The 21,123-nt window shown below is 42.7% G+C and overlaps 1 protein-coding gene across 1 annotated transcript; it reads right to left on the minus strand.

Annotated features, from left to right (window-relative positions):
* Window positions 1-9,287: 9,287 nt before the first annotated feature.
* Window positions 9,288-16,691, minus strand: gje1a (gap junction protein epsilon 1a). Its single transcript, XM_075459464.1, has 4 exons — window positions 16,653-16,691; window positions 16,211-16,393; window positions 11,999-12,196; window positions 9,288-10,150 (listed from the first exon to the last, which is right to left on the minus strand). The coding sequence occupies exons 1-4, from the start codon at window positions 16,689-16,691 to the stop codon at window positions 9,953-9,955; spliced, it is 618 nt and encodes a 205-aa protein (XP_075315579.1). The 3' UTR covers window positions 9,288-9,952.
* Between the last annotated feature and the right edge of the window lie 4,432 nt (window positions 16,692-21,123).

Consider the following 21,123-nt stretch of genomic DNA (forward strand, 5'->3'; position numbering starts at 1 on the left):
TATACAATCATTGTAAATATTTATAATTTTTTTGAGCTACTTGACTAATTTGAATTTCCCCCATTGGGTGATGAATAAAGTATTTTTCTATTCTATTCTATTCTGTTCTTCTAAAAAATAACCTGATATCCTCTGTTTCCTGATTCTTTTTGCAATAAATCAACAACATCCAGTTTCATTTTCATCCTACTAAGATTTCTAACCAACTTATTTCTCTGAGCCTGATAATTCCTAATAAATAAAATAACATGTTCAGTTGTCTCATCTTTCCCACACTCACATTTCCCTGACTGATGTTTTCTTATCATGAATCATTTTTATTCAATCCATTATGTCCAATTCTAAGACGTAATATATAACCATCTCCTCTCTCCTACTTCTTTCTGATCTTCTCATTTTCCCTATTTTCCTTTTCTTTCTTCCTCTCATAACTTTTGCTATCTATCTTCCATTTTTTGTTTTATAACCTCTTTTACACTCAGTCTCACATTAATATCAATCAATATTCGATTTGCACTCTCTTTGGCCATTTTATCTGCCATTTCATTTCCCTTAACTCCATATAAAATGAACTATAAGCCCCATCATACTGATTCTATAAAGAGTTTGTTGTATTTAATATATCTGGTGTACTTTCTGACTTACTATTTTGAATACTAAATAATGAAGAACTAGAATCTGAACAGATAATTGATTTTAATGGTTTAACCTCTTCTACCCACTGAAGTACAGCAAGCATTGAAATGCATTGAAATGGGTGAAATATTTCTCTATATGCATTTTAACTTCTATCATAATAGGGTAGTGATCACTTCCTATAGTCGTCTTATTAAGTACTTTCCATAAACAATTACCTGCTGAAGAATTTGAAACTATTGTTAAATCAATGGCTGACTCTGTTTTATCTCTAAAATTAATTCTTGTTCCACTCCCATCATTTAATACTTAATTATGATCATTATGATCACCCCTTAATGAGCTAAGCCCATTAAAGTCCGCACCGAATCACTTTACCTTCTAAATACTTCCCAAATCCCTCCATTAACTCTAACGATAGTTTTTTACATGGATCATAAAAAATTATTATTTTAATGTTCCCATTTACTGTCCACATTTCAATAATAATATATTCTACTTCTTTTCCTTTAGCTGAACTCTTTTTTTTATAAATATTATACATCCTCCTCCAGACCCTCCCTCTCTATCTCTTCTAACGCTTTCATATCCTTTAAGAACAAAATGTAAATTAGGTTTAAGCCAAGTTTCCTGAATACACATAATATCTGAATCTTTTTTAAATTATTTAATAAATCCTTTAAACTCCAGGATGATCAATATGTTCTCCCCCTAACTTTTTATTTATGTGCTCCCAGGATATGTCCTTTAACCCAAAGAACTTCTCTGCTCCTTTCACTGTTATCTGGATTTTTTCTGTTTTATATTCCACTTGTTCTGTGCAGTTAATGACATGAACAATGAACAATATGATCTGTCTTTGTTCTAATGTTGTACTCATTTGAGTTTCCCCTGACATCTCTTTTTGCAGCTTCTGCATAGCTTATATTATGAGTAGGGCTGGGCAACGATTAAAATGTTTAATCTAATTAATCACATGATTTCCCTGATTAATCACGATTAATCGCATTTGTACGCAGAATCCAAAAATGAATCCAAAAGTAGTGTATAGCTTTTAGCATTTAGCTTTATTTTAAATATCAGAGAGAGACAAAGTCGGTAAATAATCATCACATTCTTACCTGTTCGGCACAGGTGACGTCATTCCGTCACGCGATTTATTTTTCACATAATTCATGTAAACGTGGAAAAGTTTATTTACTTTCTGAAAAGTTAAAACAGTTGAACTTGCATCCCTCCTCAGTGAAGAAAGCATTCAGGTCCCGTGTTTATTGGACTGGTCCACTCCTGATCTGCTCACTTCTGTCACAGCCTGGTTGTTCTGGTGTTCGAAGGGTTCAGAGTTGCTCTGCTTCACAGTCAGGGTGTGGACGGAGAACATCTGCAGGTGTCCTGGGAGGTCAGCCACCAGGTAACCAGATAAAATATGACTTGCAGTGGAAATACCAACCCCTTAAAAACAGAAATAACAAGCATTTTACAGCTGATAATACAATGAAAAAGTACTGTTAGCTCATCCTTAATCTGGCTTGTTCTCAAGGTGTTTATTTCTGAATCCAGAGCAGTAGTTGTGCCTTTGTATCTTCCCCTGAACTCTGAGGCCTTTAAAGCAGCTACAGTACACAGCTCACTCTCTGCAGACAGGTGGACAGGTGGACTGGTTGGGTTTGTACACTAAAGAAGGACTTTTCCCAGCTTGGACTCGTGCAGTTTAGCTGAACCTGACCTCCCAGCAGCCTCAGATTTCAGCTCCTGGCTGATACGAATGGAACCTGACGCGTTCCTCTGTTTTTGCTGCCCGTCCACCTCAAAGATTGACGTGTTTTGAGTCTGAGACGTAAAGTGTATCTGAGCCATCACGGCCTTCCTGTCAGATGGAGTAAGCCTGGCGGTTCTCATCATGGACGTGTTTCAGTCTGCTCAGCTTCTGTTTCTCTGTGGGGAAAGTCCACTAACTTCCACCAACTCACTAAAGTTTGGTGTTGTCAGTCAGCGTCAGGTTCACCCAGAGGAATAAAACTGAAAGAATCTTCACTAAAAGGGCCAAATTTCTCCAAACAACAACCTCTTTTATGACCTGCAGTATGTAGGTTGGCCTGAGCCCAGAGTTTAGGGGGGAAAAGGGATATTTAATAAAAAATAATAAATAAATAAATTTAAGATAAACACAAGAAACTTGTGCTGAAGAAAAAATGGACCAGACTAATTCCCTATAATCCCTATAATATAGATCAGTGAGCAGTGCTGACCAACATGTCATTGGGGTCATCAGGCGGGAACCTCCTTTCATAAACCCTGGTTCAGGTAGGGGGTAATGAAAGTATAGAGGCTGCCAGAGGTGGAGGCAGGACAAGACACACGAGCAGATTCAGCAGACAAACTCACCTAAACAGTCCTAACAGTCACTAATAATGCCAGCAAAAACAAGGCCATACAGGCCAACTCACCTAAAATGGCCGCCTGGTTTCAAAAGGCTCACATGGGCCACACCCTCCACTTAAATACATCCTGGATTTCTTCTTTGCTTCTTCCAAAAGTCTGTTTACCCTAAGTGCTCCCCCTGCTGGGCCCCCAGCTGCTATTGCTTCTTCTAATCCAAATCCACTGACTGGACTTTACTGCCTCATCTGACACTTCCTTCACTATTTTCCTCACACTCTGTCCACTTACACCCAGCTCCCTCAGCAATGAGACAACAGACTTTGCAACAAATCCTCTACATCCTACTTCCACTGGACAGATTCTAACCTTCCATCCTCGCTGCTCTGCTTCTGCCCCCAACTCCACATACCTAAGCTGAAGAATAAGTTTGTTATATTCTGTGGGTTTTTTCTGTTCAGCTCTGACTTTAATGTGAAAAGAATCATTCAAACAGCGTTTCAACCATCTGTCTTTGATGTGCAAAGCAGAGGACCTTCTATTCTCTAAGGAGAAACTGCATAAACAGCCACCGTGAAGAAGCTCTCGGGAGCTGTTTTGAGCTCCGTTATAAGGTTTAAAACTAGGGCTGTGTGAGTTAACTCTTTATTATCGCGTTAATTCGTTAATTGATTAACGTCGATAAATATTTTATCGCGCATTAAAGCAGGGCTCAGTAATACGGGGTTTGTTTACCATGCAATACACACCCCAAAGCGGTAGGGGGAGCTCCGTAGAAAATAGGCAACAGTCTAGCCAGACTGTCATAAACCCACCAGAGGCAATTTACGGTTTATTTTTCAAGACACTGGCAGAGAGTTGGAGAAGACGACGGAGGTTCGCGATGTCTTCAAAGGTATGTCGTAAAAGTAATTATCAAAGCAGTATAAAAGCAAAGAATGAATTGTAAACCATATGTGCATGTTTGGCTCGGCTCAGAGCCCTTTATGACCTGCCGTGAAGCAGTAGTTCTCGGCTCTCGTGTGTCACAAGACTTCCAGAGCTAAACAAAGCATGCGGCGCCACAGGCAAAGTTGCAAGCGCTGTTTCGGGCTCGGGCCACCAGATGGAGATGGAAATGTCACCGTTTTCATCGGAACGGGTCAGCCAAGCTATCTAATGATTGCCAAGCAATTTTATGACCATGAAAAAGTTGCATAGCATGTCTTTAACTCAGGTTTTCTTTTTTTCTTTTAAAAAAAAAGAAATTATTTTCTTTGGGCTTTTGTGCCTTTAATGGAAAGTTCAGAGAGACAGGAAGCAGGGGGCAGAGAGAGGGGGAACAACATGCAGCACAGGGCCTTCCGATGCGGGACTCAAACCGGGGCCAGCTGCAGCGAGGACTGTAGCCTCTGTACATGGGGCGCCTGCTCAACCCACTACGCCACGGACCAGGTTGACCACCCCTGTTTTATTAATTATTTTATTTTGTAAAAGTCTGTTGCTCACAGGCTTTTATTTTGTAAAAGTCTGCTGCTCACAGGCTTTTATTTTGTAAAAGTATGCCGCTCACAGGCTTTTATTTTGTAAAGGTCTGTTGCTCACAGGCTTTTATTTTGTAAAAGTCTGTTGCTCACAGGCTTTTATTTTGTAAAAGTATGCCGCTCACAGGCTTTTATTTTGTAAAGGTCTGTTGCTCACAGGCTTTTATTTTGGAAAAGTCTGTTGCTCACAGGCTTTTATTTTGTAAAGGTCTGTTGCTCACAGGCTTTTATTTTGTAAAAGTCTGTTGCTCACAGGCTTTTATTTTGTAAAAGTCTGTTGCTCACAGGCTTTTATTTTGTAAAAGTCTGTTGCTCACAGGCTTTTATTTTGTAAAAGTCTGTTGCTCACAGGCTTTTATTTTGTAAAAGTATTTTGCTCACAGGCTTTTATTTTGTAAAAGTCTGTTGCTCACAGGCTTTTATTTTGTAAAAGTCTGCTGCTGTCTGCTGTGGAACAGGCTTTTATTCTGTAAAAGTCTGTTGCTCACAGGCTTTTATTTTGTAAAAGTCTGCTGCTGTCTGCTGTGGAACAGGCTTTTATTTTGTAAAAGTCTGTTGCTCACAGGCTTTTATTTTGTAAAAGTCTGCTGCTCACAGGCTTTTATTTTGTAAAAGTCTGTTGCTCACAGGCTTTTATTTTGTAAAAGTCTGCTGCTGTCTGCTGTGGAACAGGCTTTTATTCTGTAAAAGTCTGTTGCTCACAGGCTTTTATTTTGTAAAAGTCTGTTGCTCACAGGCTTTTATTTTGTAAAAGTCTGCTGCTCACAGGCTTTTATTTTGTAAAAGTCTGTTGCTCACAGGCTTTTATTCTGTAAAAGTCTGTTGCTCACAGGCTTTTATTCTGTAAAAGTCTGTTGCTCACAGGCTTTTATTCTGTAAAAGTCTGCTGCTGTCTGCTGTGGAACAGGAAAAGAAAGTAATCGGCGGATCCACCAAACATGGAGAAGGGTACGGAACTTTTACTCGGCCATTTTCATGTTAAAGTTCTTCCAGACGGCGGAGTGGACAGAACCAAAGTCATCTGTAAACACTGCCAAGTTGAATTGTCTTCTCAGCGTAGTAGTTCCAGTCTAAAATATCACTTAAAGGCAAAACACACAACTGATAGCAGCAAGTCATTCAAGGAAACAGACAGTGGAGCGAGGCTTCTACATAAAAACTACAGAAAGATGCTGATGTTAAAAGTGTGTTTGCACAACATGTTATGGCATGTTATCGCTCTGCCCTCCATCCAGCTCGTCTCGATCGAAGCGTTCTGTAAATGAATGTAATTTGATTTGTGATGAATCCCAGCAGGATGACTTTTGTTTGCCGCTGAGCAGCGTGAAGCATGAACTGTTGTGTTCTGTTGTCTGAAGCTTTCAGTGAAAATTTATCTGACGCTGAACTGCGTCTGTGCCTCTCATTGATCGTCTCTAAACGATTTATCAGTCCAGTTCTTCCAGATCATCTTAGGAGTTTTAATCTGATTGTTTACCATGTTTCATCGGTTTAATGTAACGTATCCCACGGTGTCGGTTCTGTTTGGGGCACAAATTGTTTTCTCATCATGAGCTCAGCTGGATGATTGAAATCTGATGGATCTGACTGCACAGAGGAAAGCTTGCTGGTCCCGAGGTCGTGTTTTAATCTTTTATGTTTTACCACGAAGCCAAGAGGAAGCAGCACGAGCGAACTTACAAACTATGAAGCAGGATTAATATTTGCAGTTTAACCCTTGCACGGTCTTCACTTTTGGGACCCTCTGGTGTCCCTCGGGTCAAAGTGACCCGGGACATATTTGGGGATTTAAAAACAATTCTAACATAAAATTTTACTTCATAAACCATTAGCATATATTGTCTTTATCTCAATTTCAAACAACTGAGATAACATATATGTTTAACCCTTTGTGCGTTCTTAACATTCTGTTTACTGAGCCGCCCTACCAAAGCCCCAAAATAAAGCAACTTAATTGAATTTTAAATCCAAAATCTATTTAGTATGATGAAACCACCTGTTATTTATCTATTCAACTCAATTCAATACATTTTTTATCATGTATTTTTTGTTACACAATACAAAACGACTATCACCAGTTTTCAGGATTACACTTTTTTTTTTTTTTTAACCACAAACCAACTGTCAGCTGGACCAACAGTTTTCTTGTTTTCTCAGTTTTCTTTTACATAATAAAGGTTTATTATTGCTATTATATAGTTTCAACAATTTTTATTGATTTTTCCCAATGAATTATCGAATAGACACACAGACAGCAATAATAATAATGAAATAAAATAAGTAATAGTAATATACAGTATATATTTAAAAAGGATAAATAAAATAAATAAATGTGTAATAAAAATAATAACAATAGTAGTAATAATAATGATAATAAGGGTAAAATAGAGTAAAGTAAGATTAATTAAAAGATAAAATAAAATAAATAAATGAATAAGTAAATAAATAAAGTAAATAATAATAATAATAGTTTGGAGAGGGAAGGGGGGGGGGGGTTAATGCTATTATATAAATGTGAAGTAATTACTTCTGAATTAATTATATTGAAAGGGAAAAAAACAGTGAACTTTTTTCTGTGTTTAAATGTTTTTATAATTCACGGGTCAGAAATGACCCATAAGACAATCTTTGTACCCTAGTGGTGTACAGCCCACATGGAAACATAAACAAAAATAAAGTCTGACTTTTTCTAATGATGGGGCCCCTTTAGGAAAAGTTGGAAAAAGATAGTTTAGGGTGTTTTTTCTGCAGCTGAACATGGTGGTGGCTCACTTTGGACCCGCAGGACAACAGGAGGGTTAAAGTATACAATCAGTCTCTGCTGGTACACAATTAACAATGGAAGCGCGACTACTCTTTTTGTCATCAGGTTATAACTGATGTTAAAATCCACTATACTCAGTACTTGGGTGTCATAAATCATGCTCATCTTGGAGAATACATGGAAGCTTTTCAAAGACATTGTGGCTCTAAAAATTGCTCTCCCTGCCTCAGCATCCCACAGACTTCCAGTCGACTCCCCTCTGGACCTGTAGACACCAGCAAGGATGAGGATGCCAAAAGGATGCAAAAGTAGGCATGCAGATGCATGATGTCTATCCCTTTCCACTGGTCACATGGGACAAAGACCAATAAATTTGGTCCACAGGACCACATATCGTGGTTGCTTGGAGCTACGCTCACCGCTTGTTGTGAACAAGCCGGCTGTAGGGGATGGATTTGGGTTCTGGCTAATCAATGAGCTGGGTTTTCTTCTTCCTTGTGCTTTTTTTCTTTCTGGTGATGCTAATTTCATGCTAATTTGCTAATGTTCCCTCTTTCTTATTTGGAACCTTAAAGGTTCAACCTTCAGTTGGAAATGCTTCGACGTCCACTGGGTTGGAAGGGAGTTGCTACGGTTACTGGAGGAGTTGAAGTATCTCAGGGTCTTCTTCAAGGAGACTCCCCGGTGGTCATGATGAAAAGGCAGCCGAGTCTGAAGACCAAGCTGTTGATCTAAACCCTCAGGTGCAGATGTTCAACTATAAATTGTTTAACACTTATCCTATTAAAGAGGATTAAGACCCGATTCTAAATGACATACTGTACCAGTTCCAGTGTTTAAAGGGCATTTCCTGTCTTCACGGCTTAATAAACTATGATTATTATCCTCAAAACTGAGCCTGGCGAGTTCGTGGAACAGACTGAGACATCTTGATGCTGCTTCAAAGACGTGGATGCTAATTAAAATGCCGTGTGACTAAGCGGCAGGACCTCGAGGGAAGAGATGTCGCATCAAAGAATGAAGAATCAAGCAAATGATATCATTTGTTTGACACTGTTTTGACCTACTTTTAAAGATGAGCTAACACTTGCTATCATACCGTGTCTCACACAGAAAATATCAAACCCGGGTGGCTGGAGTTTTACATTTTTATTTCGTGTAAACAAGGTGACAGAAATTTAAACCCATCAGAAAGCAGACGAGCCGCATGCCCGCTTCAGACCCTTTTAAAGCCCGAGCAGGCCTCAGACCATCTCAGGTGGAAAGGTTTATTAAAAGGGTTTGAAAAAGGGTTGGATCCACTTTTGTCTGGTAATGCAATGTTGTACCTGAGATGATAAACAGATTGCTGAAAACTTCAAAACAAAAGATGGATGGATGTCTGATTAAGAAAGAAAAAGAACAGAACATGAGAGGTAATCATTTCTAAAGTGCACGGACAAAACTACAGGAAGTGTGATGCTTAAAGCAAAGAAATGGGGATGTGATCAGGGCTAGAGGTTCCACAGATCTGAATCAGACGTGGACAGAAGCTTAAATTCATCCGTTCTGAAGCACCACTTAGTATTTTCATCATTTATAACAGCATCAAGGCCTGAGGAGCCTTCAGTCCCACTCAGCTGAACCGGTTTAGTGTTAGTGTTAGTTTTTAACCCAACAGTTAAAACTCATTTGGACATTTAGCACTATTAAATATCGTGAAGATTCTATTTTCAACACTTTTCTTTACTGAAACTTAAATATGTTTAAATTTAAAAATCTACCTCACTGAGTGTTTTCTTACTTTTTCCCTTTTATTTATTACACCAAACCCATTGGAGCTGCTATCTTTGGTAAGAGCTTTACCTTCAAACACGCTATATTTCAGCCATCTTTGGGAGGATGGATGGTATCCTCGTCACGATGTTCCGACACCTTTGTGCCTCCGACACCTTTCTGGTGCTTTGGCTTGGTGCTAAAGCTGAAGGCTGTTTGAGAACCACCGACCTTATCATTGAAATGGCTGACTGCTCTAATATCAGACACATCTGGAGGCACCAACTGTCACACGTGGAAGTGTTGATGGCCCCGACCTTCGCACGCTTCACCAGCAGAGATCTGAGCTCTGTGGTCCGCCTGTCACATGCGATCAGCACCTGGGAGACGGGCTGCGTCTTCTATCATTCACATTATTCACTTTTACATAAAGAAAGTCTGTCAATCAAAGCTTCCCACAACTTGAAATCTCCTGACATAGAGTTGCGTAGCTGCATTGTTGGCACAGTCGGAGCCGTAAGAAAAGTACCTGCAGCTAATGCTTCCAGGGGTTTGGTTCTCTACAGTATCAGATGTGAGGTACAACTCCAAGAAAAGGATCTTAGGGACCCCCACGCTGTGCAATCAGGCTTTCCTTATCCCATCCATCCCATCCCTCGATGGATAATTCGGAGGTACACGGTCTGTGGCCATCCTCTCCATTCATACAACACCTCGGACACAGACCCACTGACGTCTGAAATACAACAGCTGATGATGACTGTAGCTATGACACCGTTGGACATTCTCACATTTCTTGGTGCTCCTCACTCAGGATGGAGCACAGGTGAGGTTTGGCTTAGCTAGCAGCTGTTACGGCCCACGTATCTTCACTCTTTATGCGCGTTTACTGACGTCAATGATTGTTGAGATAACCGAGCCGCCGGCAGAGGATCTCGAATATCTCAGCGATGCAGAGAAGTATGGTGATCACAGTGAAGGTGTACATGGCGCTGAGGAAGATGGTTTTCTCAAAGTGTTCGGGCACCATGCACTTGGTCACATTAAAGGTCTTTTCCAAAGCGCTGGCATCACACGTGTACAGTGGCTCCACCTGCAGGAGAGAAAGACAAACGTAAACTTTACAGTCCTTAGGTTCCGCTGCAGGTGGGATGCTAATCAGCACCTGCTAGCTGCTAACCAGCACCTGCTAGCTGCTAACCAGCACCTGCTAGCTGCACCTCTCTGCAGGGTCCCAACACGAAACGATGGGCAGACTCGATTAATAATTATGGGTGCCAAAGCCGAAGGCATTAGACACACATATTACTCTTGTGTATACTTAATATTATTTTCCCGTTTCCATCATGAATTTCGACGGCCTACTAGTCTAGCACGTTTGTTCTCATCAGTCGAAAGGAATTCTGGCAAAATGGGAAAAAATGGGAAAATTGTGGATGGGAAAATGCATTGGAAAGCTCTTAACGTGGGCAAAATGCCCTATTTTAGAGGCCTTATAACTCAGCCATAAAGCATAACACAGATCTCATTCAAAGTTTATATATGACAGGAGACTCTCGGCTTTAACTGAACTAAAGGGTTTGTTGATACATTATACAGCTTTGACATAACGGATGTTTTTACGATGTTTTAGGAAGACTACATCTCAGCCGAGGTGTCTCTCCCACATAAATCCCCACTCTATTTTCGATACTGCACCAATTACTCGAACAAATGTCTCTCATGTCCAAAATATCTGCCCGAAAATGGACAAATTTTACCTAAAAACTTAGGCATTTTTGTCCTCTTTCACCTAAAGTCACACTCATTGAGCTCTGCCACACATATTTCTTACATATTGCCTCTGAGCCCAGAGGTCGCCTCTCCATTTCCATTATAAAGGCCTAAAGTCATAAAATCAATGTGTAAAAATCATTTTAAAACTGCCATAAAAAACGAGCCACACATAGTAGCCGAATGAAAATTACACCGCTGGCTTCTGCCGTCTCTTGGGGCGCTGACGGTTCAAGAATTATTCGGATACGACTTTTACTTTTCGAACAGCGTTTCGAACAGTTTGATCGAGACAGTCGAGTGCAGGCAAAATTATAGTCTAATTTTAAGAAGCCATAGTGAGCGTACATGTCAGAGACAGACGAGCCGCACCTGCTCCTGTTACCGGGGCAACGCCTTGTTAGCTTGCTCTGTTCTAAGACTGCTGATGAGGGCAGAGCCAAGATGGCTGCCCTGTTATAACAGCTTCATGTTATAAATCTGATCTGCTTTTCTCCTTTAAACTGATAGTGAGAGGAAGTTTGAAAATACCCACAATGCAATGGGAAAATGCATTTTTTATCATATTGTCTGAAAACCTCCTCACGACCCCATTGCACCCACTAAAATAGAATGTTTGGAAAAAAAATATTATATTTTAGTCCATTGTAGAGAGTGTAGCAAGTGGAAATGTCTGACCAATAGAAGTAATGATGAGAGTTACTTCTATTGGATTCTGACACGCCAATCAACCGTCAGCCCCCCTCCCCCCTCCCCCCTGCGCGTTCACAGACTCGTGACTCGTTCATGTGTTTTGAAGGCGTGGTTTCGAGGGGTGGGCTGAAGGGAGAGGCAAGGTTGTGTTTTTTCAAAAATATAGCTTGCAGGAACCGTTTTTCCAAGATCTCATACCCCACCTTTAACGAGCCAAAAATGCCAAAAAATGCCCTATTTTGGAGGCCTCATAACTCAGCCATACAACATCACAGAGACATCATTCAAAGTTTATATGTGACAGAACACTCTTAACTTCAACTAAACTAAACATTTTGTTGATAGGGCGGGCGGTAGATTGGCACCCATCCAGATTTTGGTGATTTGGACGCTTCCTCAGCGATCTCCTTTAGGAAACACCGGCTGAGTTTACGAGTACCTGCAGAGTTAAAACCATTAAAAAGCTTTAACACACCTGGAATCCAAAGAGATGGCTTTGCAGCCAGAAGGCGATGACTTCCAGAATGATGCGTAGAAGAACGGAAATGATGTAGAAGACGGTGTAGACGGGTCGTTCGAGGATCTCCTCTTGGTCGATGTTCTTACAGGCGGCGTAGAGGTGGAAAACCGCCCCAGGAAACAGAACAGTTACCAGCTGTAAGGCCCAGAAGACCTGCAGAGGACAGGGAAAAGGTTAGGAGAGAGACTGTGGAGGGTGACTGAACATTTACAGGAATAAATGAGTGAAAGAGGAAGTCAGAGAGGAGGGCATCTATTCCCTCGTTATGGCTTGTCACGCTGGTTTTAAAGTGGCCATTTAGTTTGTGCACAAAAATGGAAAATAGAATTTATGTCTCGGGAAACTGGGGCTGGCAGGCGTCCAGTCGAGTGCAATGATGATAAATCTCTCCCAAATTACAAAAATAGAGCAAACTGTTCATGCTGATGGCCATCCGAGTCGAGTTCTGACTGCAAATGGAAGCGCTCAGTGTCTGCTGGAAGCTCAGTTTGAAGCAGGAAAAACAAAGACTGTCGGTGCATCATGGATACATGTGCTTTATAACACCCTAACCCTAACAGCTCAGTGGCTGGACGCCTTCATTCGTTTGTCTTCTACACCAAACAGATCATGAACCAGCTGATGTATCGCCATCATCGTGCGTTTGTACCACCGGGAAGGAAAGAATCCTCAGTTTTTGAGTCCAGAACGTCGCTGAACCTCGACCCGAGCAGATCATTTACCTCCTTAAAGGGATAGTTCGCCTCTTCTGACATGAAGCTGCTGTGCAGACCGAAGTGCAGAGCGAGCAGTCCCTGCTTCCGAGCAGCAAACACTGTAACAGGCGCGGCTGTCGGCAGGCGGCAGCAGGCAGTGATACGAAGGGAGAGAAAATAGGGCCAAGAGATTGTGAGCTCTGACTTTTTCCTGGAGAACCATTTTGTGATGCAAATGTATTACTCTGTTGAGCGCATATTGTTCTGAGAAGCAAAACGCTTTATTTTTTAAACCCCAGCCAACTAGCCGGACTACCTTCATCAACACCAAAACGAGGCTGGAACTCTGCTCACAGGACGCAGCAGGGGGTAAGAAGATGTTCAGAAATGATGCTGCTGATATGGGATGTTACACAGCTTCATGTCAGAAGAGGCGAACTGTCCCTTTAAAGTGATAGTAGGCTGACTTTGTTATTGCCTTAATGTGTTTTTCCAAATTTAGGTCTGAGTCCATCACTACACCCAGATTTCTGGCCTGGTTGGTAGTTTCTGGGTGTATAGATTGAGCTGTGGTGTACCCCAAGGTTCGATATTAGCACCTGTTCTTTTTGCCCTGTACATGCTCCCCATGGTTCCATTTTTAAAAGGCACAAAGTCCTTTTGTGAGGTGTTATGGGTCTCAACTGGTTGTTTCTCTTTGGTGTGGTTCCACCTGAGGTGTTACGGGTCTCAACCGGTTGTTTCTCTTTGGTGTGGTTTGGTCCCACCTGAGGTGTTATGGGTCTGAACTGGTTGTTTCTCTTTGGTGTGGTTTGGTCCCACCTGAGGTGTTATGGGTCTGAACTGGTTGTTTCTCTTTGGTGTGGTTTGGTCCCACCTGAGGTGTTATGGGTCTGAACTGGTTGTTTCTCTTTGGTGTGGTTTGGTCCCACCTGAGGTGTTATGGGTCTGAACTGGTTGTTTCTCTTTGGTGTGGTTTGGTCCCACCTGAGGTGTTATGGGTCTGAACTGGTTGTTTCTCTGTGGTTTGGTCCCACCTGAGGTGTTATGGGTCTGAACCGGTTGTTTCTCTGTGGTTTGGTCCCACCTGAGGTGTTATGGGTCTGAACTGGTTGTTTCTCTGTGGTTTGGTCCCACCTGAGGTGTTATGGGTCTGAACTGGTTGTGTCTCTTTGGTGTGGTTTGGTCCCACCTGAGGTGTTATGGGTCTGAACTGGTTGTGTCTCTTTGGTGTGGTTTGGTCCCACCTGAGGTGTAATGGGTCTGAACTGGTTGTGTCTCTTTGGTGTGGTTTGGTCCCACCTGAGGTGTTATGGGTCTGAACTGGTTGTGTCTCTTTGGTGTGGTTTGGTCCCACCTGAGGTGTTATGGGTCTGAACTGGTTGTTTCTCTTTGGTGTGGTTTGGTCCCACCTGAGGTGTTATGGGTCTGAACTGGTTGTGTCTCTTTGGTGTGGTTTGGTCCCACCTGAGGTGTTATGGGTCTGAACTGGTTGTTTCTCTTTGGTGTGGTTTGGTCCCACCTGAGGTGTTATGGGTCTGAACTGGTTGTGTCTCTTTGGTGTGGTTTGGTCCCACCTGAGGTGTTATGGGTCTGAACTGGTTGTCTCTCTTTGGTTTGGTCCCACCTGAGGTGTTATGGGTCTGAACTGGTTGTTTCTCTTTGGTGTGGTTTGGTCCCACCTGAGGTGTTATGGGTCTGAACTGGTTGTTTCTCTTTGGTGTGGTTTGGTCCCACCTGAGGTGTTATGGGTCTGAACTGGTTGTTTCTCTTTGGTGTGGTTTGGTCCCACCTGAGGTGTTACGGGTCTGAACTGGTTGTGTCTCTTTGGTGTGGTCCCACCTGAGGTGTTATGGGTCTGAACTGGTTGTTTCTCTTTGGTGTGGTTTGGTCCCACCTGAGGTGTTATGGGTCTGAACTGGTTGTTTCTCTTTGGTGTGGTCCCACCTGAGGTGTTACGGGTCTGAACTGGTTGTTTCTCTTTGGTTTGGTCCCACCTGAGGTGTTACGGGTCTGAACTGGTTGTTTCTCTTTGGTTTGGTCCCACCTGAGGTGTTACGGGTCTGAACTGGTTGTTTCTCTTTGGTGTGGTTTGGTCCCACCTGAGGTGTTATGGGTCTGAACTGGTTGTTTCTCTTTGGTGTGGTTTGGTCCCACCTGAGGTGTTACGGGTCTGAACTGGTTGTTTCTCTTTGGTGTGGTTTTGTCCCACCTGAGGTGTTACGGGTCTGAACTGGTTGTTTCTCTTTGGTGTGGTCCCACCTGAGGTGTTACGGGTCTGAACTGGTTGTTTCTCTTTGGTGTGGTCCCACCTGAGGTGTTACGGGTCTGAACTGGTTGTTTCTCTTTGGTTTGGTCCCACCTGAGGTGTTATGGGTCTGAACTGGTTGTTTCTCTTTGGTGTGGTCCCACCTGAGGTGTTACGGGTCTGAACTGGTTGTTTCTCTTTGGTGTGGTTCCACCTGAGGTGTTATGGGTCTGAACTGGTTGTTTCTCTTTGGTGTGGTGTGGTCCCACCTGAGGTGTTATGGGTCTGAACTGGTTGTTTCTCTTTGGTTTGGTCCCACCTGAGGTGTTATGGGTCTGAACTGGTTGTCTCTCTTTGGTGTGGTTTGGTCCCACCTGAGGTGTTATGGGTCTGAACTGGTTGTGTCTCTTTGGTGTGGTTTGGTCCCACCTGAGGTGTAATGGGTCTGAACTGGTTGTTTCTCTTTGGTGTGGTTTGGTCCCACCTGAGGTGTAATGGGTCTGAACTGGTTGTTTCTCTTTGGTGTGGTGTGGTCCCACCTGAGGTGTTATGGGTCTGAACTGGTTGTGTCTCTTTGGTGTGGTGTGGTCCCACCTGAGGTGTTACGGGTCTGAACTGGTTGTTTCTCTTTGGTTTGGTCCCACCTGAGGTGTTATGGGTCTGAACTGGTTGTTTCTCTTTGGTGTGGTGTGGTCCCACCTGAGGTGTTATGGGTCTGAACTGGTTGTGTCTCTTTGGTGTGGTTTGGTTCCACCTGAGGTGTTATGGGTCTGAACTGGTTGTTTCTCTTTGGTGTGGTGTGGTCCCACCTGAGGTGTTATGGGTCTGAACTGGTTGTTTCTCTTTGGTGTGGTCCCACCTGAGGTGTTACGGGTCTGAACTGGTTGTTTCTCTTTGGTGTGGTCCCACCTGAGGTGTTACGGGTCTGAACTGGTTGTTTCTCTTTGGTTTGGTCCCACCTGAGGTGTTATGGGTCTGAACTGGTTGTTTCTCTTTGGTGTGGTCCCACCTGAGGTGTTATGGGTCTGAACTGGTTGTTTCTCTTTGGTGTGGTTTGGTCCCACCTGAGGTGTTATGGGTCTGAACTGGTTGTTTCTCTTTGGTTTGGTCCCACCTGAGGTGTTATGGGTCTGAACTGGTTGTTTCTCTTTGGTGTGGTGTGGTCCCACCTGAGGTGTTATGGGTCTGAACTGGTTGTTTCTCTTTGGTGTGGTGTGGTCCCACCTGAGGTGTTATGGGTCTGAACTGGTTGTAGCAGAACAGGTTGAGTTCTCGGCGGTCGGGGTCGCAGCTGAAGTGCAGAGCCTCATTCCCGTAGACGGCGAAGCCGAGGACGCCCAGGAAGAACATCCGCACCGAGCCGAAGAACAAGGTGTGGAACTGGCCGATCACCGTGGGAGGCCTGAGCTGGAACACACGTGAAACACGGCAGGCAAAACGATTAAACACAGCTCGGACTCGTGCACACACAGACAGAAACGGGGAGAAAAAAAGCTTTTGTCAGCAGCTGGAACACTGGGAACAACAACTATCTCCCCTCTTTGTGGCCTTTTGGGTCACAAACATGTCAGAAAAGTCAGAAAAGTTAGAAAGAGATCAGAGGCGTTTCATTTCCGGCCCTCAGAAGGTCCCTGCAGCTAAAATCCGAGCTGAGAGGTGAACTTACACAGCCTTCGTAGAAGTTTCTGATGTAGTTCAGAGACATGTTTGGCCCGTCGGTGTCTCCGGTGTAATCCCAACGCTGCTCTGGGCCCTCATGGCCCGTTTGCTGCTGGCACCTCTTACAGGCCGGCACCAGCAGGACTCCCAAAGCTGCCACTGAACCCCCTGAGCCTCCTGAAAGCCCGGGTCAATGCATGGTCTCTGGCCTATTATCCCTCCATCAATTGACTCACTCAGTAGAATAAAGACAACAGGAGCAGAGGGGCCAACAATGGCCTTTGGGGGGGCATGTGGTCCCTGCGTTATAATCCCTAACAGAACTATGTCAGCGAAAAAGAAACCAACCTCTGAGGCACACAAAGCAGCGAGAGATGGCAAACAGACGGCGAAAACACAAAGCAGCGGGTCAGGGGAAGGATCAGGCAGCTTTTAAGATGCTTCAGTTAAAGAGGAAGCACAAATATCCTGATGAAAAGGCACATTTTAGCAAAGAAAATGCTTTAAATAAGATTTATTTTTCATCTGAAGCTGTTTTCTGTGTTTCTGATGATTCACAGGATTCAATCACCATCAGAAACAAGTCAAAGAAAAGGGAGAAAAGTCAAAAGCTTCTAAAGAGCCGCTGCCGTCCGAAACACACGCGCACACACCAGCCCGAGTCTAACTTCAAACAGTCCAAAGTGAAATAAAATCAAGGCCACGCACCAACCGTAATCCTGGCGGCGTGTTGTTCATTCCCCCCTCTTTTTTCCACTCATCTCATCCCAGCTGCGGCACCTGGCGCCACATGCAGCGCAGTCAAGGCGGAGGGCGGCAGTGCGCGCCACTTCCGGTCCCGGCTTTCAAAATAAAAGAGCAAATGTGAACGCACGAGACAGCGAGGCTGCGTTCGAAACCGCATACTACATACTGCATACTACATACTACATACTGCATACTACATACTGCATACTGCATACTGCATACTACATACTACATACTACATACTGCATACTACATACTGCATACTGCATACTGCATACTGCATACTACATACTACATACTACATACTGCATACTACATACTACATACTGCATACTGCATACTGCATACTACATACTACATACTACATACTGCATACTGCATACTACATACTGCATACTGCATACTGCATACTGCATACTACATACTACATACTACATACTGCATACTACATACTACATACTACATACTGCATACTGCATACTACATACTGCATACTACATACTACATACTGCATACTGCATACTACATACTGCATACTACATACTACATACTACATACTGCATACTACATACTACATACTACATACTGCATACTGCATACTACATACTACATACTACATACTACATACTGCATACTACATACTACATACTGCATACTGCATACTGCATACTGCATACTACATACTACATACTGCATACTACATACTACATACTGCATACTACATACTACATACTGCATACTGCATACTGCATACTACATACTACATACTGCATACTGCATACTACTTACTACATACTACATACTACATACTGCATACGACATACTGCACACTGCCTACTCCATACTGCATACTACATACTGCATACTACATACTGCACACTGCATACTGCACACTGCATACTACATACTGCATACTACATACTCCATACTGCATACCTCATACCGCATACTGCATACTAAATACTGCATACTGCATACTCCATACTGCATACCGCATACCGCATACTGCATACTACATACTGCATACCGCATACTGCATACTGCATACTACATACTGCACACTGCATACTACATATTGCATACCGCATACTGCATACTACATACTGCATACTGCATACTACATACTGCATACTGCATACTGCATACTACATACTGCACACTGCATACTACATATTGCATACTGCATACTACATACTGCATACTACATACTGCATACTGCATACTACATACTGCACACTGCATACTGCATACTGCATACTGCATACTACATACTGCACACTGCATACTGCATACTACATACTGCACACTGCATACTACACACTGCATACTGCATACTACATACTGCACACTGCATACTACATACTGCATACTACATACTGCACACTGCATACTACATATTGCATACTGCATACTGCATACTACATACTGCATACTGCATACTGCATACTGCACACTGCATACTACATATTGCATACCGCATACTGCATACTACATACTGCATACTGCATACTACATACTGCATACTGCATACTGCATACTACATACTGCATACTGCATACTGCATATTGCATACCGCATACTGCACACTACATACTGCATACTACATACTGCATACTGCATACTACATACTGCATACTACATACTCCATACTGCATACCGCATACCGCATACTGCATACTACATACTGCATACCGCATACCGCATACTGCATACTGCACACTGCATACCGCATATTGCATACCGCATACTGCATACTACATACTGCATACTACATACTGCATACTGCATACTACATACTGCATACTGCACACTGCACACTGCACACTGCATACTGCATACTACATATTGCATACCGCATACTGCATACTACATACTGCATACGACATACTGCATACTACATACTACATACTGCATACGACATACTGCACACTGCATACTCCATACTGCATACTACATACCGCATACTGCATACTACATACTGCATACTGCATACTACATACCGCATACTGCATACTGCACACTGCATACTGCACACTGCATACTACATACTGCATACTGCACACTGCATACTACATACTCCATACTGCATACCACATACCGCATACTGCATACTACATACTACATACTGCATACTCCATACTGCATACCGCATACCGCATACTGCATACTACATACTGCATACTGCATACTGCATACTACATACTGCACACTGCATACCGCACACTGCATACTACATACTGCACACTGCATACTGCACACTGCATACTGCATACTACATACTGCATACTACATACTGCATACTACATACTGCATACTGCTTACTGCGTACTGCATACTACATACTACATACTGCATACTCCATACTGCATACTACATATTGCATACCGCATACTGCATACTACATACTGCATACTACAAACTACATACCGCATACTGCATACTGCATACTGCATACTACATACTACATACTACATACTGCACACTGCATACTACATACTACATACTGCATACTCCATACTGCATACTACATAGTGCATACCGCATACTGCATACTACATACTACATACTGCAAACTACATACCGCATACCGCATACTGCATACTACATACTACATACTGCATACTCCATACTGCATACCGCATACCGCATACTGCATACTACATACTGCATACTGCATACTGCATACTACATACTGCACACTGCATACCGCACACTGCATACTACATACTGCACACTGCATACTGCACACTGCATACTGCATACTACATACTGCATACTACATACTGCATACTACATACTGCATACTGCTTACTGCGTACTGCATACTACATACTACATACTGCATACTCCATACTGCATACTACATATTGCATACCGCATACTGCATACTACATACTGCATACTACAAACTACATACCGCATACTGCATACTGCATACTGCATACTACATACTACATACTACATACTGCACACTGCATACTACATACTACATACTGCATACTACATACTGCATACTGCATACTCCATACTGCATACTACATATTGCATACCGCATACTGCATACTACATACTACATACTGCATACTACAAACTACATACCGCATACTGCATACTGCATACTGCATACCACAAACTACATACTGCATACTGCATACCGCATACTACATACTGCATACTGCATACTGCATACTACATACCGCATACTATATACTGCATACTGCATACTGCATACTACATACCGCATACTACATACTGCATACTGCATACTGCATACTACATACCGCATACTATATACTACATACTGCATACTGCATACTGCATAGTGCATACTGCATACTACATACTACATACTGCATACTCATCGATCAGACAGTATGCAGAGCGTTTACCCACAATGCATTTGGCTCCTGCCCGAGCTGAAATCAGCCGGCCTGAAGCTGATTTCGCTTAAGCTCTAAACTCTGTAAACTTTAGCAACATTTGAAACATTTTCAGGTGAGAAAGTAGTCGTTTAGATCCCCAACGTGTTGAAAACCTGACAAAATACCGGCTGTTTACAATTTTGTTCCCACGAATTCGGTGCTACTAAAGCTAGCCGCAGTGAGCAACGCACTTCCTGTTATTTTCACAAAATAAAATACCCGTTGCCTTTTATCATAGGGAAAGCCATTACCATACAATTGGTGCTTTTGTTTTGAAAACAGGAAGTGAACCTACCCTCGTTGTAGCTA

The sequence above is a fragment of the Odontesthes bonariensis genome, chromosome 24, assembly GCF_027942865.1.
Source record: "Odontesthes bonariensis isolate fOdoBon6 chromosome 24, fOdoBon6.hap1, whole genome shotgun sequence".
Taxonomy (NCBI): domain Eukaryota; kingdom Metazoa; phylum Chordata; class Actinopteri; order Atheriniformes; family Atherinopsidae; genus Odontesthes; species Odontesthes bonariensis.